General features: G+C 37.5%; 2 protein-coding genes across 2 annotated transcripts in view; both read right to left on the bottom strand.

The window, feature by feature from the left end:
* Nucleotides 1-25,209, bottom strand: part of LOC136852842 (transcription factor GATA-6-like) — a 108,331-nt gene that overhangs the window by 57,661 nt on the left and 25,461 nt on the right. The window contains exon 2 of the mRNA XM_067127747.1: nt 14,428-15,153. Within this exon, the coding sequence (XP_066983848.1) occupies nt 14,428-15,036 (609 nt within the window). The 5' untranslated portion in view covers nt 15,037-15,153. The remainder of the gene's footprint in view (nt 1-14,427; nt 15,154-25,209) is intronic.
* LOC136852841 (processed variable antigen-like) overlaps nt 15,870-25,209 on the bottom strand; it is a 76,601-nt gene continuing 67,261 nt past the window's right edge. The window contains exons 3-4 of the mRNA XM_067127746.1: nt 16,904-16,906; nt 15,870-16,108 (exon numbers count right to left, since the gene is read on the bottom strand). Of these exons, the coding sequence (XP_066983847.1) occupies nt 15,870-16,108; nt 16,904-16,906 (242 nt within the window). The remainder of the gene's footprint in view (nt 16,109-16,903; nt 16,907-25,209) is intronic.

The raw sequence follows: 25,209 nt of genomic DNA, 5'->3' as shown, positions 1-25,209 counted from the left end.
AAGGAGAAGATTGGAGAGAAGGATATCTTAATCAAGCTGCAAGGAGAGAGACCCAAGAGAAAAGGCGCCTTAAATGATCCTGGAAAAAGAGAGAGAGAGAAGATATTTCTTAATTCCTGCAAGGAGAGAGAAGAAAAAGAAAAGGATATTTTAATTCCTGGAAGGAGAGAGAGAGATTAGAGAAATCACATCTTAATTCCTGGAAGGAGAGAGAGAAAGAGAAAGGATATTTTAATTCCTGGAAGGAGAGAGAGAGTTGGAGAAGGTTCATCTTAATTCCTGAAGGAGAGAGAGAAAGAAAATGAATTTTAATTTGTGAAGTGAGAGAATAGAATAGAATGATATCTTAATTTGGAAGGAGAGAGAGAGAAAGAGAAAAGGTCTTAATTCCTGGAAGGAGAGAGAGAGAAAGAAGGTCTGAATTCCTGCAACAGGAGAGAAAGAAAGAGAAAATTATGATCAATTCCTGGAAGGAAAAGATGAAGAGAGAGAAGGAGGTACAGTAAAGGAATGAAAGATGTTGCACCTAGAGAGAGAGAAAGAGAAAAGGAAATCTTAATTCCTGCCTAGGAGAGAGAGAGAGAGAGTGAAGGATATCTTAATTCCTGCAAGGAGGGAGAGAAAGATTTTTTTTTTTTGCAAGGATATATCTCACCAGTTCCTCGCTAAAACTACTTAAGGTCATGGAAAAAAGAGAGAGAACTGATATCTTAATTCCTGCAAAAAGGAGAGAGAGAAAGAGAATCTTGCACTTTCTTAATTCCTGGAAGGAGTTAATACAACTTGAGAAAGGAATCTTAATTGCATGTCAATTGGAGAGAGAGAATCATCAAACAGGAAATATCTTAATTCCTGGAAGGATGATTTGTTTAATGAAAGAGGATATCTTAATTCCTGCAAGGAGAGAGAGAGAAAGAGAAAAGGATATCTTAATTCCTGGAAGGAGAGAGAGAGAGAGAGAAGGATATCTTAATTCCTGCAAGGAGAGAGAGAGAAAGAGAAAAGGATATCTTAATTCCTGGAAGGAGAGAGAGAGAGAGAGAGAAGGATATCTTAATTCCTGCAAGGAGAGAGAGAGAAAGAGAAAAATAATGCAATAATAAACAGAACAAAAGAGAGAGAAAGAAAGACAGGAAAATCATCTTAATTCTTGCAAGGAGAGGTGAGAAGAGAAAAGGATATCTTAATTCCTGGGAGAGAGAGAGTCAGAGAGAGAAGGATATCTGGCGCGTTCCTGCAAGGAGAGAGAGAGAAAGAGAAGGATATCTTAATTCCTGCAAGGAGAAGGAGAGAGAGAGACACACAGACAAACAGACAGAGAGAAGGATATCTTAATTCCTGCAAGGAGAGAGAGAGAGAGAGAGAAGAGATAGAGAGAGAGAGAGAGAGAGAGAGAGAGAGAGAGAGAAGGATATCTCAATTCCTGGAAGGAGAGAGAGAGAGAGAGAGAGAGAGAGAGAGAGAGAGAGAGAGAGAAAAAAAGGACATCTTAATTCCTGGAAGGAGAGAGACAGGGAAGGTCATCTTGACTAACGCAGAAGGAAAACTCTTAAGGAAAGTAAGATGGAAGAAAGAGAATATGAACGGAGGCACAGTAAAAGAAATGGGAAAGGTTGCAGCTATAGGGGGCCGAAGGGACACTACAAAGAGCCTTAAGTAATGCCCACAGTGCACCGCGTGAGGTGTGCACTGACGACATTACCCCCTACGGGGAACATATAATTATTATATTTCAGTATATGAATACTTGCGTGCATATATATAAATGATATGAATGAGAGTAAAACCATAATCTATAAGTATGCATAGATGTATGTATGTACGTGTACATATATGTATGTATGTATGTATGTGTGCATATATATATATATATATATATATATATATATATATATATATATATATATATATATATATATATATATATATTATGACCTGTCGCTTGTATAGGATACATCTCCCTTACTAAGAAGATACCTGGAACTAGTTGTGAATACTGATCCTTCAACAGTCCCCGGTTACTTAGCAATGTCGCGTTTATGGTAGGGTAAATGGTCCAGTAGACCACTGGCTTTGCACCTACGAACCATGGGATCCCGTATCAAGCCCCTTACTCCCCCTCATGCGACCTTGACCTGACCATGAGTCACACACACACTGGATTTGTAGGTCTTGAAAACCTTTGAGCCAGATCTCTTTGTAATGGGATTTTCGTAATGATCGATGGTTGTTTTCTTATTTTATTAATATATATACTGCGTTTGTTTATAAAGCTTCTGTTTGTGTGCATGCCATTGTGTGAATACGTAATTAGTTTACATTGGAAGAAATGTGGAAGTTGTTTGACGTTCACTGCAATTGTCTAAAATCTTGCTAATGCAAATATATATATATATATATATATATATATATATATATATATATATATATATATATATATATATATATATATATATATATATATATATATATATATATATGTATATATGTATGTATGTGTGTGTGTGTATTGATAAAACATTAGATGAAGTATAATCGTAACCTTTGCGTAACCATCGGTATATAAGTTGACTCATTTTGTAGTTTCATTCATTATTTTCTGTATGTAATACTTCAGTGCTAAGACCTTTTAAACTATTGTGATCCGGAATGCGCGAAATTCACTTGAATCAGTTAAGTTTTTTTTTATGCTAAATCCATTTGCTTTCGAATCCCAAAGGTCTTGTCGATAAAGGCGAATCTGATAGTTTAAAAAAACTAGAAAGTGAGAGGTGTATCCGGATATTATGGGGTATATTGTGTTATAAACACTTTGAGAGGTATATCGGGATATTACTTCTTGGGGTATACACTTCGCTATAAATAAATAAGTTTACACAATTTGGATAGCAATTTAGGAATAGAGAAACAAATCTACAGTTATGTTATGTACGTATATTTAAAGACAGATCCGTACAGAAGCTTTCGGGAATCTGTTCGATTGAAAAGGGGAATCGAACAGATTCCCGAGAACTCTCTGTACAGATTTATTTTTAAATATATACGTACATATACATAACCGTTTGTTTCTCCATTCGAAGACGCATGCTACTATGAACATTTCTTAATGTAGGAATATTCATTTTCATGCACAAATAATATTTAAGAATATTTCTAGAACGAACTTGAAATTCAAAGTCCACGCATGTCGCTTTAGAAACAGAAAGTTAAGCCAGTCTCTCGAAGTTCTGTTCGAACAGCTGACCGTATGCAGTCCCTTCGGTATCAGGGCCTTGCTAATCACCCGAGATAATCTTTGGCTGATAAGGGAACCGAGATGTTCTAGGGGAGGAAAGGAACGGTTCTCTAAGACCCTTTGGGAAAGTTGTTCGTATATACTGGAGCTTCGATTGGAAAGCAGCCCAGGTCATCACGCAGAGGCGTGAGAACGTCATGAGTTGGACGCAGTCTTATTATTATTGTTTTATATTTTAATATCTGGCTATTATTGTTATCATTATTTTTATTATTATTCAGTTGATGAAACCTATTCATATGGAACAAGCCCACCAAAGGGGCCACCGACTTGAAATTCAAACTCCCAAGGAAAGTGGAGTTCATTAGGAAGAAGTAAGAGGAGGTAAGGGGAAATAAAGAAAGAAGAGACCTTACTTGTTAAAAAATAAAAAAAAAAATAAATTAATAAATAGATAAATAGATAAAGGTGTATTAAAATGAAAGGAGAACACCATTAGGGCGGTAATATCAGCATTTTTCTGGACTCGCTGTTATTATAACTTTGGTTTATCTTTTCACATCTGACCAGACGAATATATCAGTCTTCGGCTCGTTCTTTTTGTCCTTTGGGAACGGTAAAAATTACGGAAAAATATTAGACCAACAAACTTACAAGGTTATATGGGACATTATTTTGGGGTACATCCTGCGTCCCTTTTCGCAAGGATACAATGTTCAAGAAAATGTGAACTGTACATTTGGATGAGAGTCGGGTCTTTGGTGTCATCTTAATCGATTTCATTGCCTTCAAACGAGTATATATCAGAAGTGAATGAAGTGTGACTGATATAATAGAATAGAATATAGGATTTAGGCCCAAGGCTAAGCGCTGGGACGTACGAGGTCATTCAGCGCTGAAATGGAAATTGGCAGTAAAAAGGTTTGAAAGGTGTAATAGGAGGTAAACCTCGCAGTCGCACTATGAATCAGTTGTTGGGAGAGGGTGGAAAGGAAGATGGAAGAAAGAGAATATGACCGGAGGTAGAGTAAAAGGAATGAAAGGGGTTGCAGCTGGGGGCCGAAGGGACGCTGCAAAGAACCTTAGGTAATGCCCACAGTGCATTGCTTGCAGTATCTATCTTTTCGTAATTTCTCTACTTTGCCCCAGGCACAGCATTAAGAGACAGCAAGTGATATGATACGCTTTTTTATCTTTTCAAGGTACTGTGATTTGTCGACACTATTTTTAGTTTTCTGTAAAAGAAAACTATTGGGCCGGCTTTGTCTGTCCGTCCGCACTTTGTCTGTCCGCCCTCAGATCTTAAAAACTACTGAAGCTAGAGGGCTGCAAATTGGTATGTTGATCATCCACCCTCCAATCATCAAACATACCAAATTGCAGCCCTCTAGCCTCAGTAGTTTTTATTTTATTTAAAGTTAAAGGTAGCCATAATCGTGGTTCTGGCAACGATATAGAACAGGCCACCACCGGGTCGTGGCTAAAATTTCATGGGCTGCGGCTCATACAGCATTATACCGAGACCACCGAAAGATAGATGTATTTTCGGTGACCTTCATTATACGGTGTAGCAGCTGTACAGAAAACTCGATTGCGCCGAAGAAACTTCGGCGCATTTTTTACTTGTTGTAATTAGATTGGAGTGAGTGCTGTAATGTTAGTGCGTTAACTTATAAAGAGAAAGAGAGAAAAAAAACTATTGAATCACTAAGCTTCTTATCCAATGAATCAGTGTCTATTAGCCTCAGAAAAGCTTAATTCACTGTTTACACGTAGCAAGGATACAGAGTTTGCCATTTTTGTATCGTTTTAACATCGGTCTGACACCGTTTAAAAATCCCCCATCCCTATCTCCCGGAGGAGTGGAACTAAATCTACAAGTAATTGTACTTGTATGTCAGCTGTTGCTACGACCCATTTCAGCCGACTGACAACCACGTACACAGTTCATTGGTTAAGTCGACAGAGCACAATAAGGTTATCAGGAAAAGGGTCCAGACTGCTAATGTCCTCTCCCAAGACTTTTTTTTTTTTTTTTTACAAGAAAATCGCTATAGAAAAGTGAGAGAAAATTTTTTGTCAGAATATATTCGGCAGTATAAAATGGAGTACTCGTCAAATTGCGACTTGAGAAATATGTGTATCAAATATTTCATAAAATATTTCAACATTACAGTTGCAGAATAAACCTAATGTGAATATTTTGTCCACACATCGTTCTATTAGAGAGCTCGCCTTTAAGAAGCTCATAATATGTTGACATGCAACTTAATGCATTTTCCGCGAAATTTATATGCCTCATTTTTACGATGGGAACAAACAGTAATGCGTGTTTGTTGTCTGTTATTTAATACTAAAAAAAAGAAAAATCACTTGAAAACTTGGATGACCTGATAAGATAATATCATGTGTGTCACTGCCTCTAAGGTCGACAATAGGCGCTTATCTTGAACAGCTGACCTCTGGTGTTCTGCAAATGGAATTTTTTCATTTCACGTTTTTATTTGAATTTCGTTCACTTCTTCTTTCTGTTTCTTGCTTAAATATTCATAAGGAATCATTGGCAAGAAACTTGAATTGTGACAGTATAGAATTTTGAATGTCGAAGTGGCTTATTTGTCTAAGGATAATTGTGTGTTTGTGTCCTCTGGTATAAAGCTTATAGCCACTGTTCCAAGGTTCTTTTATGACATTTATTCCTTGATAAAACAAATCTTTAGCATTGCGTTTTTATCAGTTAACAACGAGAGAGAGAGAGAGAGAGAGAGAGAGAGAGAGAGAGAGAGAGAGAGATTGCCCTAAACGAATGGCTTTCGAATGCTGACTGAGATTCGACAAACATCAGTAAACATCAACTAACGAATAGAAAGGAACAACTCAGAAACGACCAATAATTGACCTTTCGGCAACTAAGGAATTTCTGAGGAAAAGTTCAGCCTCAGCCACTGAAATGTCACCCTCTTTTTTCGACGTTCTTTAAAAAAATTAACTCAGAATATGCGTCTGATTTATTTTTTTTTTTGCTTTCCATTTTGTTATCCAAATGAGATTATTTTTCAAGTAACATTTTTCGAGTAACGGTGAATAATTTCGTTTTGTATTTGTTCATTTTCACAGTCTCTGTGGGATTAAGTTATTTAAAAAAAGAACCGGCCTCTTCTATGATAAAGCTTAAAAAATGTATCTCTTCTTATATTGATGTGGAATTAAATACTTAGAAACGGTCCTTCAAATAAGCTATGAACTGGCCACATATTTAGTAACGATAATGATTAAAACCGCTTCAGGTCTGACCTTTCCGTTCAGCGAAATAGGAATTAGATCCTTAGTGTATTAGAAGATACAAATCTAACTGGACATTCAGAAACTTAAAAGCAAAAACAACCTATCTTTCCTACCTTGCCGCGCTCATCAGCTATCGTGACCATTCCGCACTATTGAACACTCAAGCTTAACCGGTTTCGAGTGGTCTTGATAAAGATATGAAAACAAACAAGAAAATAAATAAAAGGACAAAAAATAAATTATCGTGATAACAGCCGGGAAGCAGGTTTGAAAAAGTGAAGAAAAAATGTATATATAAATTTTGATGAAAAGGGTGAAAAACAAGGTAGATAAAACTGCTATTATTGGCACGTGAGGTCAAGGTGTTATGAGAAGATCGGTACGTGAATTTTAACATGTCATCATAAATGTATTATTAGCTGTCATTCATTTGTTAATATTAATTCGTCAGGTTTTGTTAAGATGCGAGGTTCACGAATTAATCACAAAATTCATCTTTCGATGGATAGATTCTCAAATCTAGTACGAAAAAGAATAAGGAAAAATTGTTCATTTTTCAAACCTCCATAAATGAATGTTCAGATATTCTTCTCCAAGGTACTTAAAATTTGATTTTTATTATAAATGGTTCTTTTAGGCTGTTTGGAGAAGGAGGGATACCCCTTGAAATATAGACACTTTGATATGAGTTTTTCCTACTTTTGTAACTTCTCTATTATTTTGTGCTATTTTGATTTGGGTTATTTCTGCCAAGAATGATTAACACATGTGTCGACTGTATAAACGTACATTTATGATAAGCGTTTAATGCAGAATTTGTATTAGAAGTTGTCTTGTCATTTTTCAGGTTACGTAATTTCAGCTATGGTGACCAATGTTGGTTTGATGATAAAAGTTTTTTTTTATCTGTGGTGACTAATAATGATAACACTTGTTTTTCGTATGATTTTAACGAACTTTCTCCTTTTTCTCGTTGGAAATATATAGCGTTTGAGTTTGGAAGAAACATCCCTTATGAGGAGACTATAAAAAAAAATGAGCATCAAAATACGTCTCAGCATATCTACACATCCTAAACTAACCTAACCCTGGCCATTGCATCGTAACTGGTTTAGAGGCTTTGAATCTCTTAAAACCCTCCGTAACAAAATTTATAATTAACCTAGACACACGAATGAAATACATAAAAAAAAAAAATAAATTAGCCGTATTCACAGTGCACTCAAGACCTCGCCACACGATTGGCCAGTAAAGGTCATGTGTTTCAGATAGTGATGTCACAGCTTCAAGCTGATTGGCCGGATGACTCACATATTCACGATCTGAGGCCGAAAACTTTAACACTGGATAAATAAAGTTATTTTTTAAAGAGGGGGACTGGGGAGTCTAAATCATTTATTTACAGCATAGAATCATAATCCGCGTATGTGAAAAATATATTAAAGTTTGTAATATTGTTGTATGGCATCCTGGTGATGGTGTGAGTTCGTAATGTACCCAGAAAATGGATGAACTGACTTTACTTAGGTTTTTGTGGGTGTCCTTTGAGATTTAGCGGATTGTGGTCATGACTATGTATGGTGAATATCTTTCTGCTAGTGACTGCCGTGCATTCGGTGAAGAATACGAAGGCATCCTAGAATTTGTGAGGGAACATTAAATAACGCGGAGTGTTTGTGAACTATGATAATTCCGTGGTTTGTCGGATGTTCTCGCTTCGTGTAATTATTCACCAAATGGATTATCTCTTTTTTAGCGGTAGATTTCCACAAATTGCACATTAATTCTTGTTGTACATTCCATGTCTCCCATATAACATTCAGTCTTATTACACATTCCATTTCTCCTATATAACATTCAATCTTATTGCATGTTCCATGTCTCCCATATAACCTTGAACCTTATTGCACATTCCATTTCTCCTATATAACACAATCTTTTTGCACATTCCATTTCTCCTATATAACATTCAATCTTATTGCACATTCCATGTCTCCCATATAACACTGAACCTTATTGCACATTCCATTTCTCCTATATAACACTAAATCTTTTTGCACATTCCATTTCTCATATATAACATTCAATCTTATTGCACATTCCATGTCTCCCATATAACATTCGATCTCATTGCACATTCCATTTCTCCCATATAACATTAAATCTTATTGCACATTCCATGTCTCCCATATAACATTCGATCTCATTGCACATTCCATGTCTCCCTAACATTCGATCTCATTGCACATTCCATGTCTCCCATATAACATTAAAAATTATTACACATTCCATTTCTCCCATATAACATTCGATCTCATTGCGCATTCCATTTCTCCATATAACATTCCATCTCATTGCTCCATGTCTCCCCCATATAACATTCGATCTCATTGCACATTCCATGTCTCCCATATAACATTCAATCTTATTGCACATTCCATGTCTCCCATATAACATTCGATCTCATTGCACATTCCATTTCTCCCATATAACATTCGATCTCATTGCACATTCCATGTCCCCCATATAACATTCGATCTCATTGCACATTCCATGTCTCCCATATAACATTCGACCTTATTGCACATTCCATGTCTCCCATATGACATTCGATCTCATTGCACATTCCATGTCTCCCATATAACATTCGATCTTATTGCACATTCCATTTCTCCCACATAACATTCGATCTCATTGCACATTCCATTTCTCCCATATAACATTCGATCTCATTGCACATTCCATGTCTCGCATATAACATTCGATCTTATTGCACATTCCATGCCTCCCATATAACATTCGATCTCATTGCACATTCCATGTCTCCCATATAACACTGAACCTTATTGCACATTCCATTTCTCCTATATAACACTAAATCTTTTTGCATTCCATTTCTCATATATAACATTCAATCTTATTGCACATTCCATGTCTCCCATATAACATTCGATCTCATTGCACATTCCATTTCTCCCATATAACATTCGATCTCATTGCACATTCCATGTCTCGCATATAACATTCGATCTTATTGCACATTCCATGCCTCCCATATAACATTCGATCTCATTGCACATTCCATGTCTCCCATATAACACTGAACCTTATTGCACATTCCATTTCTCCTATATAACACTAAATCTTTTTGCACATTCCATTTCTCATATATAACATTCAATCTTATTGCACATTCCATGTCTCCCATATAACATTCGATCTCATTGCACATTCCATTTCTCCCATTAACATTAAATCTTATTGCACATTCCATGTCTCCCATATAACATTCGATCTCATTGCACATTCCATGTCTCCCTAACATTCGATCTCATTGCACATTCCATGTCTCCCATATAACATTAAAAATTATTACACATTCCATTTCTCCCATATAACATTCGATCTCATTGCGCATTCCATTTCTCCCATATAACATTCGATCTCATTGCACATTCCATGTCTCCCATATAACATTCGATCTCATTGCACATTCCATGTCTCCCATATAACATTCAATCTTATTGCACATTCCATGTCTCCCATATAACATTCGATCTCATTGCACATTCCATTTCTCCCATATAACATTCGATCTCATTGCACATTCCATGTCCCCATATAACATTCGATCTCATTGCACATTCCATGTCTCCCATATAACATTCGACCTTATTGCACATTCCATGTCTCCCATATGACATTCGATCTCATTGCACATTCCATGTCTCCCATATAACATTCGATCTTATTGCACATTCCATTTCTCCCACATAACATTCGATCTCATTGCACATTCCATTTCTCCCATATAACATTCGATCTCATTGCACATTCCATGTCTCGCATATAACATTCGATCTTATTGCACATTCCATGCCTCCCATATAACATTCGATCTCATTGCACATTCCATTGCATCCTTAAATTTGTTGACTTCCTAAGCACCAGTCATTCCATTTACCTACACAGATGTCTTATATTAACACCGTTTGACCCCTCAACCCCTGCATACAACGAGTACCTCACCTCTGTATTTCACGCGTTGTATCTTCGCGAATGGCCAGAAAGCGGGTCACTATCCACACATCTTTGTTTCTTCTCTGAGCGAGTGTTTGCGTTTGTTTTGACCTCTTAAGAAACTTCTCCTCAAAAGGAACGGCTGCAGTCTCACAGATGGCGGTCGTCTAAATTACAGAGACGAGCGATCATTTGTAGGTGGCTGACTGTGGATGGAAACTGCAGCACACGCGCGCGCCTGGTCGTGCGCGGTTTGATTTGGCATAAAAAGATGTATAGGAAGCACTTCCTGTCGCCGCGAGCGCGTCTGCGGTGCTTGTGGCTTAACACTGCAAGCAAGTCGAATTGAAATGATTCACAAACTATTCACAGTCACTTCGTTTTCTCTGTTCCGTCCATGCGTTGATGCTACGCGCTATAGCTGGATCCTCGCATGGAGCCTGAACTTACATTTGGGAGGCAGTGCGGGTCTCTTGTAGCAGAGAGAGAGAGAGAGAGAGAGAGAGAGAGAGAGAGAGAGAGAGAAGCTGCAAGCTATTGAAAGTTCGTGGCCGAGGCGTCAGTGTCGGTCAGACAATCGCCCACATCGGAATGTCGAGATTATCAGCATCGAACTATAACGAGACCAGTAGCATCCAGATGATAATGAAATACGTTTCGTGCCGACCGCCCGTCCTTTTCAAACGGGGCGCACTTTTTTGGGAGAGCTTTCTCCGCTCTCCTCTGGCACCGATCGAACACGCCTCCACTTTATGCGAAACACTGAGGAGAGAGAGGGATCGAAAGGGAGTAATTGGGGAGAGGAACGCCAGTAGTTCGGGACATACCTATCGTTATAAACAGCAAAGAGGGAGTCGAGGCTGGCTGGGTGGAGGAGAGAGAGAGAGAGGGGGGGGGGGGGGGGAGAGGGAGAACCTCGGTACATTTGCCCTGATCTCCTGTGGTGTACGTCTTCTTCCACAACGCCATTTATTGCTCCTAAAATGGCTACTCACGGTTTAGCGATATATGAATGCGCACTTTCCGAGTAGATAACCTACAGCTCCGGTATCCAATTAACTCTACTGCGTAATTACTATTATTATTATTATTATTCAGCAGATGAAACCCATTCATATAGAACAAGCCCACCAAAAGGGGGCCATTGACTTGAAATTCATTCCGAAGAATATGATGGTGTTCATTAGGAAGAAGTAAGAGGAGGTAAAGGGAAATACAGAAAGAAGAGATCTCACTTATTAAAAATAAATAATTAAAAGAGAAATAGATAAAAATGTATTAAAATTCAAGAAGAAGAGTATTAGGGTAGTAATGCATTGCAGTTTTGCCTGAACTTCTCCAGATACAGATATTGTCGGTTTCAGGATATGGAAGGTGGGATTGAATTGAGCTCTGGCAAGACTGATTGGACTGCGCGTTCATGTTAAATCCTACTGGTAACTGTATTTAGCCCTGCCTGAAGTCAAATCCTTTTGCATAACGACAAACGATGCCTTTATTTTCCAGCGATTACGAACTTCGGGAGACTGTCAGTCAGAAATTTGATACAGACAGTGTTTGGCTGTCAGTCAGAAGTCTGATACAGGCAGTATTTGGCTGTCAGTCATAAGTCATGATGGAGACAGTATTTGACGAAACTGCTCGTTTCTACTTTGTTAATGTCCTGAGTACATGTGTAAATAATTGACCTCTTTGTGCGCCTTTCGTATGCTGGAAACGAACTTTAATTTTCTATGTATATTTGAGAATTACCTTGATCATCGTTTTTCATTTTGAAGGATGCTAAAATGCTAGATGTTGCGCAAGAGTTTTTATTCTTATTGATTTTATTTTCAGGGGTTGGTTGGTGGTGGTTATCAAATGAAAATAAAAAAAATGAAAAATGGCATATGAAAAATGTTCTTGAGTGGAATAATGCCTGACGGGGTGGGAGAGGATTTTCTTGACTTTTCCTTATTGGGAGAAGGAGAATTTAACCAGGGGAGAATTTAACTTAAAAATTTAACTTGACAAATTTGTATATATTTTGTTCGGAGTGACTTTCTTTTAACTTCTGTATGATAATTATAGACGTTTCTTGAATTTTAGCGTGAAGTTCTCCTGCACTTTGGTTTCATTTTTGAATAGTCGTCAAGACTTTTAACTTAGCATTTTGTAAAAGAAATGGAATTTACATATACTTGCAATTCTTGGTCTCGTCCCTAGTGCTCCTGCACTGATATTTGTTCGTAGTGCAAATAATTAACTAGCACGACAGAAAACCCCATCAAGAGCGTAATTAGACCTTATTGTTGTAGGCAATTAAATTTTTTTAATGATAGGCCATCCACTGATAAAAAACGTTGTAGGTGTGACATCAAGCAATTAATATGCAGTAGGAATATTACCATGTTGAATGGAATTTTCCCTTTCATTTGCTGTACACTGCAGTTAATCTTTTCATTTTTTGACTGGCTAAGACATTGGATGCATGGGTATTCGGCATCTGTTGCACAAATACAACGATAAAATGTTATATATACAATATGTATTTATATATATATACACATATAATATATGTGTGTGTATGTGTGCTCTAGGAGAAAAAATTAGGAAGAACATGGTGTTTGAATGTTTCCTAGATTTAGCATAGAAGTATTAGGTTAGGTTTTTCGTTATATGTAGATCATAAAATTCATATGGAATACTTAACCAATACCTAGAAATACATTGGGAAATATTTCTCATCGAAACTCAATAGTATTTGCACTGAATTTGACAAAATTAAGGGGATTATGATGACGTACTGAAGAAAATATAAATTTGCACTATAAAGGTTAAAGAAGCCTTTTGTAGATCTGTGTTAGATGAAAGGAATTTGGGATTCTGAAATTAGAATCTTTATCACCAGCGAATGCGCCTGGGTACAAGGAAAGCTTTTAACATCATCATGACGTTCAGTAAATTACAGCACTCACTTCAATCTAATTACAACAAGTGAAAAATGCGCCGAAGTTTCTTCGGCGCAATCGAGTTTTCTGTACAGTTGCTACATCGTATAACCAAGGCCACCGAAAATACAACTTGTCTTTCGGTGGTCTCGGTATAATGCTGTATGAGCCGCGGCCCGTGAAACTTTAACCACAGCCCGGTGGTGGCCTATCCTATATCCATGCCAGAAGCACGATTATGGCTAACTTTAACCTTAAATGAAATAAAAAGTGCTGAGGCTAGAGGGCTGCAATTTGGTACGCTTGATGATTGGAGGGTGGATGATCAACATAACAATTTTGCAGCCCTCTAACCTCAGTAGTTTATAAGACCTGCGGGCGGACAGAAAAAGTGCAGGCAGAATAAAGTGCGGACAGAAAAAAGTGCGGACGGACAGACAAAAAGCCGGCACAATAGTTTTCTTTTACAGAAAACTAAAAAAAGGAGAAATGGAAGCAAAAGTGGGTGTTTACTCCTTGGTGAAATACAAGTCTTCAGATAACGAGTTGCAATGTACAAAAGCTCTTTAGAGATAAATTTGTTTGTTCTTATCAATTTTTTTTTTTTGTGTACTTTTCTTTCCACGATAACTTTGAAGGCAAAATGTTTTGTGCAGTTGAAATTACACGCATGTACCGTCTATAGCAAGCATACTAATCGGGTATTAGAGACCACATGATATGAATACAAAAAATTAATAATTTTATGGTGATCATTCGATAAACAATTTACTTCAAATCAGATGCAGTTGGTAGGGACTTGATGAGGATAAAAAATATTGATAAACCTGTTTATTTCAGATAAGACTCAACTGAAGGAGAGGGAAATTCTCGTTCTGTAACCTGAGAGAGAGAGAGAGAGAGAGAGAGAGAGAGAGAGAGAGAGAGAGAGAGAGAGAGAGAGAGATTACTGCTTACCTGCAGCGTGGGCGATCTTTCTCCCTCGGTGCAATCCGAGATAGATCCGGCCTCGGAGTCTGCCACCGAGTTGTACCTCTGGTTGCGATGCCTGGATCCCCAGAGGGCGCTCTTGATGGTCTCCGTCTCGGGCGACGCCCTGCAGGTGGTGGACAAGGTCGAAGTGGCCGAGTATCCTCCTCCGGAGGGCACTCCCGTCGCAGGTCCCGGGATCCCGCCGCCGCAGGCGAAGAAGTAGTTGGTGTCGTTTTTGCCACCCTCGGGCGACACTGGGGAGTAGATGGGCACCGTGGGTGGCACGGGCGGGGAGAAGATGGGCGGGGAGGAGGGGAGGTTCTCCGGGGTCAGAATGTCATGGGCGAGCGTCGGTAGCTCCGGCGGGCTTGTCGTTCTGAGGTTGGTCAAGCCGTTGTGGGGCAGAGCGGAACCGGCCTCGTGGTGAGGGGGCGTGGTCTGCACCACGCTGGTCCCGCCCACGTCAACACCCATTCCTCCTCCTCCTCCTCCTCCTGCTTTGGCGAAGGTCACGCCCCCGACCCCTTGCACTGAGCGAAACCCCGCCTCCTGACGCCCGGTGCTTGACGTCACCGTTGCTACCGATATGGACATGACGGCGGCGGCGGCGGCGGCGGCGGCGGCTCTCTCCTGGTGGGGTGGACTGGGGAGTGGCCGGTAGCGGTAGGGGGTTGAGGGAGGGGGTAATGGCTGGCCGTTCCTTCTGAGGTCCTTGAGAGAAAAGGAAAAAAAAAGAGAAAAAGGTATTTAGATAACCTGAGGTAATGTACCCTAATGGGCTTCTGTGTCACGCTTCTTGCTACATTATCTGGGGGTACAAACACGCACGTAGGCTGTGTATGTATATATATATATATATATATATATATATTATATTATATATATATATATATATATATATATATATATATATATATATATATATATATATATATATATATATATATATATATATATATATATATATATATATATATATATATATATATATATATATACATACACCAGATGCTCATTCGGGAACATGAAATTATAATTTTTATACATTAACTCTTTAGTGACATTTGGCCCCTAATAAAATGAATGAGATAGTTAAAATATTCTTATGCAAGTGATTGAATTGGACACAGTTGCCATTTCAATTAAGTTAATGCTAATGCACAGAAATAATGCGGTAAAAATAAAAAAAAAAAAAAAAACTGGAAAAGTCAAACAGAAAATCATAAAAATAAAAACGAACCTGGAAAAATAAATAGATGATCATTCATTAGTTCAAGGTAAGCATTCTAAGATACTTCATTCATTGGAGGGCATAACTTTTCTACACCCTTCGTTGAAAATCCCTTCCCTTGATAATGGGCAATATAGTTTCCATGACGTCAGATACTCAGATCTTCACTGATAGATCAACATCCATTAGAATTCAACTAAGTTGATGTCAACCAATGAATATTTTTACTAAGTTTCATCGGATTCTCCATTTTCATTAATTCTCCATTTTCATCAAATTCTCCATTTTCATCAGATTCTCCATTTTCATCACATTCTCCATTTTCATCACGTTCTCCATTTTCATCAGATTCTCCATTGTCATAATGTTCCCCATTTTCATCAGATTCTCCATTTTCACCATTTTCATAAGATTCTCCATTTTCATCCAATTCTCCTTTTTCATCAAATTTCCATTTTTATGAAATTCTCCCTTCTTCACCGCATTCACCATTTTCTTCCAATTCTCCAATTTCATTCGATTCTCCATTTTCATCCAATTCTCCACTTTCATGTAATCCTCCACTTTCATTCAATTCTCCACTTTCATCCAATTCTACATTTGCACCAAATTCTCCAATTTCCAGAGGCGACACTGGACGCGCCTCATGCCCACCCGTTTGCTTTCTTCAATGGTAATTCTCTTTAGTGAACCAAAAAAAAAAAAAAAAAAAAAAAAATAGACTTTTCAAAGAAGTTGAACAAAAGGAGACTGGAAGAGCATCCCATTCCCACTTTCATCCTTTTCTTTTCTCCAGACAAAGGATTGGAGACAAATTCTGCGTGAAGTACTGAGTATCATATACTTTTCATTCTCCTTTCGTTTAATTTATATGGCCATTTTCCTTCTTTACGGGACAAATTTTTATAGTCATTTAAAATAGGCGCGAGCACAAATACGGAGGAACTGCGTGACACACACACACACACACATTCACACATATTTAATATATATATATTTCCCCTATATATATATAAATATATATATATTTATATATATATATATATATATATATATATATATACGGGTGGACACACACACACACACACACACATATATATATATATATATATATATATATATATATATATATATATATATATATATATATATTATACATTATATATTAGCATATGCACGCACACATATATATATTATTATTATTATTCAGAAGATGAATTGAGACCCCACTTGCTATAAAGAGAAAATAAATTAATAGATAAAAATGTATTAAAATGCAAGGAAAATAGTATATTTATATATGTGTGTGTATGTGTGCGTAATGTAAATCATCTCTGTTCATTTCATCTCTATAACTTGGTTATGTTATGAACAGACTTCCCAAGGTTTTTGAGGAGTTCATTAACCTTTTATCTTTTAGCTTTCATACAGTATTGTGCTAGCATTATATTTACACCGGGCAGGGAATAATGAACATACGCGCATCACTTAATTCAGCCAATTAAAAAAATAAGCATTGTGAAGGTCTAAATGAACCCAGTGTCCGCAATCATTTTGAGCCAACACACCTGAACCCATAAACAAGCCAGTCATAAAACCCTTGATTGCGTCGTTTCAAAGCAAACACGATCTCCCTCCTTACAAACGTCAGACGCCCGTTTTGTTTGCCAGGAACAAAACTCAGGGCGAAGGAAAACAGTCTCAAGGACTCTGTCGGACCTTCGTCCTAGTTTCTTGTACTTTCCTCCTGCTCATTTCTTCCTGTTCCTCGTTCCTTTGTTCGGTGTTGTTTTCTTCCTGACTTTCTTCCGATATATGTTAATACAGGTGTCTGGATTTTTGACTAGTGGGCCATAAATTTCAATTTTGCTTATTGGGTCCTGTAATTTTTTTTTATTTCATTTTTGTCATTTCTTTCTTCCCTCGTTATTTCTTTTATTCCAATATGTATTCCTTCTTCATTTTCTTTATTTCTTTTTTTTATACTAGTCCGTATTATTTCTTTATTTTGTTCTCCGTTTTATTTTATAGCTTTAAACTTTCCGTCCGTTCTCTCTCTCTCTCTCTCTCTCTCTCTCTCTCTCTCTCTCTCTCTCTCTCTCTCTCTCTCTCTCTCTCTCTCTCCTCTACAATGTCCTGCCAAATCTTGACCCAGTGACTCACTGATTCCGGACCCCTCAGTAGGTCTCTTCAGGTTCTAGGAAAAAGGAAGTCTCCCTGGAAAGGGAAAGCCCTTCCTGCTTCCTACGCTTTCTCTGGAAGGAAGGAGGGTGAAGCCGTTTGGTCAAGGTGTTGGAAGGTCGCGGGTGACCTTCCTCCCGAAGGTGGGACATATTGATTGATTGGTTTGGTTTAAAATACTCTAGGCAAAAAATCAAATGTCGTCGATGTCAAAAGTAAGTATTTGTTGAGAGAATGACTCTGTTTATCTGTCTGTCTGTGTGTATAATATATAATACACACACACACATATATATATATATATATAATGAATACATATACATATATATATATATATAATGAATACATATATATATATATATATATATATATATATATATATATATATATATATATATATATATATATATATATATATCACATATGGTTCATTCTGCATTAGAACAGATACTTTATGGTAACTAAGTAACGAACTGGGATGTGCCTATATATATATATATATATATATATATATATATATATATATATATATATATATATATATATATATACATACTGTATATGTATGTATGTATGTATGTATATATATATATATATATAAATATATGTGTGTGTTTATGTATGTTTGTGTATATATATAATTATATATATATATATATATATATATATATATATATATATATATATAGAGAGAGAGAGAGAGAGAGAGAGAGAGAGAGAGAGAGAGAGAGAGAGAGAGAGAACTGCAGAAGAAATTCCAAAAACACCTCGAGTGTTCAGCTTCTGTCAGTTCACAGGAAAATGGAATAAGCAAGGAAGTGCTCCGAAAGAAAATGTTGATAACGGAGGAAGCGAGACAGTCGGCGTGAGGCAGACCGTCTTTTGATGATTTCCGGCTTATCAAAAACATTATGAAGAAAAAAAATAAATAAAAAAAAAAACAGGTCGCAAACAGGAAGTGCCAAGTTCCGTGAGACTTCCGTAAAGGGCGGAGCTTCTGTGAGTTAACAGACTGGAGGAGTTCCTTTGTGTCTCTTTGTCTCGTCTCGTCTTGTTTTAGGCTGAGAGACACGGCTTTGGAAGGGGAATGTACACTTACAACACACACACACACACACACACTCACTGTTCATATATATATGTATATATATATATATATATGTACATATATGTATATATACATATATAATTTATATTATATGAAAAAACGAAAAACGGCTTCGAATACTATCATTGTGCCACCAATGTAATCTGTAATCTCTCTCTCTCTCTCTCTCTCTCTCTCTCTCTCTCTCTCTCTATATATATATATATATATATATATATATATATATATATATATATATATTGTATATATACACTTGCTATTTTTGCTGTGAACCTTTTTCACCAAGCCCTTTGTGACAAGGTTAGAACCTATATATGCTTTGTCCACACTGGTTACAAGCCACCACAGTTGATTAAATATGAGGTACACAAGAAAATCTGTAGGTCAATAGAGACTAGGTGGGATTTAACTAAACGTGCCTGAAGCTTCTCGCTCCTTTTAAGAATGGAACCCCGTCTCCTGAGGTTATAAGAAGAATCTAACTTTCGGTCGCATTGTTGATACTTTTCCTAAAGGTTTGATGGAAAATGCGGTGCAATCGTTTAGTTAACATTTGGTCATTTACGGCGTGAAGTCCCTACTTGGTTGGAACGGCTGTTTTGAACGGTTTTATGTTAGTAAAATGTGAAATTCTCAGATTCGCATTAAAATGTGAAAACCTCAGATTCGCATTCTTTTGCTTACACACACACACACACACACACACACACACACCGAAATAGCTGGCAAAAGCAATCACGGCTCACGTTCAGACAGAGAGGTCTCAACGATAACGAACTTAAATGAACAGAAATTTCTCTGGTGACTTTGAAGTGCGTCAGAATGTCTGTCCCAGTCACAGAGGTTATCGGAGCCTCAGTAAATAGTTTCAAACAAGATATACAAGAAAGGGAATTTTGTTTGCCATGAATTATTATTATTATTATTATTATTATTATTATTATTATTATTATTATTATTCAATAGATGGACCCTATTCATATTGAATAGGCCCATAGGGGTCATTGACTTGAAATTTAAGCTTCCAAAGGATATGGTGTTCATTAGAAAGAAATAAAGAGTTAAGACAACATGAATACTTTTAGCCATCTAAGATATTCGATGGGTATGGTTATTCTATAGTCAGACTCAATCCCGTAGGGGAGTAGTGCCGTCAGTGCACCTCATGCGGTGCACTGTGGGCATTACTTGAGGTTCTTTGCAGCGTCCTTTCGGCCGCTATAGCTGCGACCCCTTTCGTTCCTTTTACTGTAGCTCCGTTCTTATACTCTTTCTTCCATCTTAGCTTCCACCCTCTCCATAACATTTATTTCATGGTGCAACTGCGAGGTTTGCTTCCTGTTACACCTTTGTAACCTTTTGCTCTCAATTTTCCTGTCAGCGCTGAATGACCTCATAGGTCCCACAGCTTTGCCTTCGGCCTAAATTGTATATTCTATTCTGTTCTACAGTCAGACTCTATTGAACGTGGGTTTCTGGTGGCTCGCCTTTGAAATTGACACAGGGCCCCCTCATTTACTACCCCGTGGTAGATGATAGCTGCTTTTGCATGAGCAGACAAAAGCACGTACAATGTCAGCGATTCTCCGACAGGCTACTTTTCTTTGTTAGCTGGGCTTTTCTTTGCAACGGCGCTGCCCTAAAATGGAACGCTGCAGTATCTGCAGAATGTTCGAAACTGAGATATGCCACCTATTGGCCTCGTGAAACACTAATACACAAGTTACTGCAGTTTCAGAATGATTCTTCAATGCTTTCCACGAGTATTTAGTGGGTCCCATTTGCAGTATCTGCAAAATCAGTAGTAAGGCAAGGAGTATCTACCACTTTTCTCAGTTTTGTATTTTTGCAGATACTGCAGTCTTCCATTTTATAGGGCAGTGTGGGTAACAGAGAACAAAGGTTTTAATCATCCTAAATACATCATCGGGACACAAAGAACATCAGGACCAACCCGTATGTGACGCCACGTCACATTTTCCCCGATAGTTATTCATGGCGAAACTGTTAACTTAGTTTTTGATTGTGCAGTGATACGAACTACTGACCCATTCCATATGACGGTCATTCTTGTAAACCGTCTGACGTGTATAAAGTTTTCTTTGCGTGTGTTCCGTCCCTGATTCAGAAGGTTAAGGGAGAGAATTTTTGTGAATTTATTCTTGGCTTGTACTGGAGCCGCCACTTATTAGGGAAACACCATATTGGTTATTATACTGTATGTATATATATATATATATATATATATATATATATATATATATATATATATATATATATATATATATATATATATATATATATTACTAAAAGGACCTCATTCAAACTGGATGGTATCTGAGGTGTTTATTCAGAAAAAGTTACAAGCTTTCTTGGACAAACAGTCCACGTTATCAAGTATACGGATACTTGATAATGTGGACTGTTTTGTCCAAGAAAGCTTGTAACTTTTTCTGAATAAACACTCCATCAGATACCATCCAGTTTGAATGAGGTCCTTTAGTAATTCTACTAATGCACAGAACAATTGTGTATGTGATAAAGTTAATATATATGTATATATGTATATATATATATATATATATATATATATATATATATATATATATATATATATGTGTGTGTGTGTGTGTGTGTGTGTGTGTGTGTGTGTGTGTGTGTGTGTGTGTGATCACCAATATGCTGTTTCCCTAATAAGCAAGTACAAATGACGATTCTGCTTTGCCCAACTTAGTGTGGAAGCAGGAGGCGATGATTGACATTTGTCTTTCAAATTGGGAAATTCGATCCCTCGAGGCTTTCTGTACGCCCACCCACCCACCCTCCCCATCGCGTAACAGTTTAACGAGAGAGGGGAAGTGATAGTGTATAGTGTCGGGAGCGCGTGGGCGCTTGCGATAAGGCCTGTGGCTGGGGCCGAAATCCGAGTCGTTTGCGGCGTCCACGTGTCTTTGACGCCTGTTCATGTTCTCTCTCTTCCATCTGACTCTCCAACCTCTCTGAATCTTGCTCCCTGGTGCAACTGCTTTGAGGTTTTCCTCCTGTTACACCTTTCAATTTCTGTCAATTTCCCTTTCAGCGATGAATGGCCTCGTAAGGTCCCACCGCTTGGCTTTTGGCCTAAATTCTATATTCTATTCTATTCTGTTTTGTAACTTCTTTCAAATGAACACCATATTCTTTAGAAGCTTGAATTTCAAGTCAGTGGCCCCTGTGGTGGGCTTGTTCCATATGAATAGGGGTTTATCTTCTGAATAATAATAATAATAATAATAATAATAATAATAAATTGGTCAGGGGATGCTTTTTTTATGGCCTTTTGACAGTGTTATGCTACAACGTGTCAAATATGCTTATACTAGGCTCTTCATTATTTAACTGCTGTTCTGTACAAGGCTGCATTTGCTGTTCCTCACAGCAGATAGGCAGCTGCTATGTTAAATATCATTTTGATAACGACTGATTCGGAATTCAATTCTTGCCGCAGTCAGTGGAAGGAAATAAGCTACTGTTGCACGTAGAATGATTTAGCTTGACATGCAATCTGCCTTTCTAGCTTTGCCGGCCCCACCTCTCTCTCTCTCTCTCTCTCTCTCTCTCTCTCACACACACACACACACACACACACACACACACACACACACACACACACACACACACACAAAAGTTATCACAGGAAAAGGAATTCGGTCCTGAAATATTAGCCGAACCGCGGGAAACGTACCAATTAAGAAATGCGAAAAAATTATATTGTGGTTCTGATGCGCATCCTGTTTATCTTTTTTCCTTCGTGTTTTCACAACGGGTCTCCTCCCGGAGCCACTGTCAAGTTTCCTGTGAAATACGTTGGTGGATATTTGGATGAAGAGCTTGCGGGTGCTGTGTGGCCTAAATGCCAGAGTATAATGTGGCTACGGTTTCTTCTTGGCTAAAGCCTTGTTATGTTCTGTCGATAGAGCAGATAGAAAGGATTGCACTTCAGGACTATGAGATCATTCAGGGCTGAAAGGGAAATTGAGAGCAAGAGGTTTAAAAGGTGTAACAGGAGGAAAACCTCGCAGTTATTATGTTCTGTCATTTTTTTGCTCTTCTTCCGGCTTTTACTGTTTATGATTGCAGTGAGAGTTTAGGCAGATCTCTGCTTAACAGAAATTTCTGTAGGCTATAACATAATTGTCAGCAGAGATGCAGATTTGATTTTCACTTTTTTCTTTCGAATTACTGTGGAACTGGAATTGGAATATAGAATTTAGGCCAAAGGCCAAGCACCTCTGAGGTCATTCAGCACTGAAAGGGAAATTACGAGTAGAAAGGTTTGAAAGGTGTAACAGGAGGAAAACCTCAAAGCAGTTGCACTATGCATCAATTGTTAGGAGAGGGTTAAGGAAAGTAAGATGGAAGAAAGAGAATATGAACGGAGGTACATACAGTAAAAGGAATGAGAGGGGTTGCAGCTAGGGGCCGAAGGAACGCTGCAAAGAACCTTGAGTAATGCCTACAGTGCACCGCGTGAGGTGCACTGACGGCACTACCCCTCCAAGGGGTTGGAATTAATGTGAGATTTGTGATTCGAGTTTGTGGAGAGAGAGAGAGAGTTTTAGAAATAAAGCTTTACAGCTTAATAGTTTTCATAGTGTAAATCTGGCATTTTTAAAATAAGGTTTATAGCTTAGTTTTATATATATATATATATATATATATATATATATATATATATATATATATATATATATATATATATTCATTTGTTTCAGACGAATGGAAGAACAGCTTCCTCTTATAAATCTGGTCATTGAGATTTTCCTATAGAATGTCGTTCACACACACACACACACACACACATATATATATATATATATATATATATATATATATATATATATATATATATATATATATATATATATATGTTTTTATATAAATAAATATATATATAATTATATAAGTAAATTATATATATATGTATATATATACAGTATATATGTATACATAAATAAATATATATATATATATATATATATATATATATATATATATATATATATATATATATATATATATATATATATATATAAATATATATATATAAAGTATGTGTGTGTACGTGTTGTTTCCAGACCAAATTGCAAGCGCTTAGCAAATTCGTTAGTGATATATTAAATAGAAAACGCATATCAGTTTGTTAGTGATATATTACATAGAAAACGCATATCAGTTTGTTAATTTTGGCTTTGGATGCATGGCAGCTTAATTATTTAACGATTGATTTATTTGTTTATATCTATTTTTTTTTCTTGTCGGCATGGCGGCGGGATGTATTTTTAAAATCAATATATGATGTTCTAGCAACAGCTGCGTATATGTCTGCTTCTGTACTCGCAAAACTGCACCGTGATTTGCATACGTACTTATCGTCAATAGAATTATTATTTTCATGCTGTTGATTGTTTCCTTACATTTCTCAGAGTAACATACCAATTAGAATAACCGCATCAGAGAACTTTGACAGTTTCTCTCTCTCTCTCTCTCTCTCTCTCTCTCTCTCTCTCTCTCTCTCTCTCTCTCTCTCTCTCTCTCTCTCTCTCTCTCTCAGGCCTTTTTTCAAGTGAACATTTTCTCTCTCTCTCTCTCTCTCTCTCTCTCTCTCTCTCTGAGGCTCTGGTCTCCTCTGACAGTGATTCTTTCTTTCTCTCAGGCTTGGTTTTCAAGTGAACACATATAATTCTCTCTCTCTCTCTCTCTCTCTCTCTCTCTCTCTCTCTCTCTCTCTCTCTCTCAGGCCTGGTTTTCAATTGAACATTCAGGCCTGGTTTTCAACATTCTCTCTCTCTCTCTCTCTCTCTCTCTCTCTCTCTCTCTCTCTCTCAGGCCTGGTTTTTGGTTTTCAAGTGAACATTTTCTCTCTCTCTCTCTCTCTCTCTCTCTCTCTCTCTCTCTCTCTCTCTCTCTCTCAGGCCTGGTTTTCTTGAACATTCTCTCTCTCTCTCTCTCTCTCGGGCCTGGCTTTCAAGTGAACATACACGATAAGTTTTTTGCAAAGCCACAATGCGATGTCGAAGTGGCGATCAGATCGGGATGTTACACAAGATGGCAATGCGAAATCAGTGGGGCGATGGTGGTCAGTACACGCGTCCTCGTGTTTACTTTAGGTGTTGAATTCTTCGATTTCTCTCGAACAAAGTTGGCAACGATGTGTACCTACTACACTTCAGTCTCTTCGTTTGAATTATGCTTGTTTTCTCAATAA

This window comes from Macrobrachium rosenbergii, chromosome 26, assembly GCF_040412425.1.
Source record: "Macrobrachium rosenbergii isolate ZJJX-2024 chromosome 26, ASM4041242v1, whole genome shotgun sequence".
NCBI lineage: Eukaryota > Metazoa > Arthropoda > Malacostraca > Decapoda > Palaemonidae > Macrobrachium > Macrobrachium rosenbergii.
The sequence above is the reverse complement of the archived record's forward strand: the minus strand, read 5'-3'. Positions and strand labels throughout refer to the sequence as shown.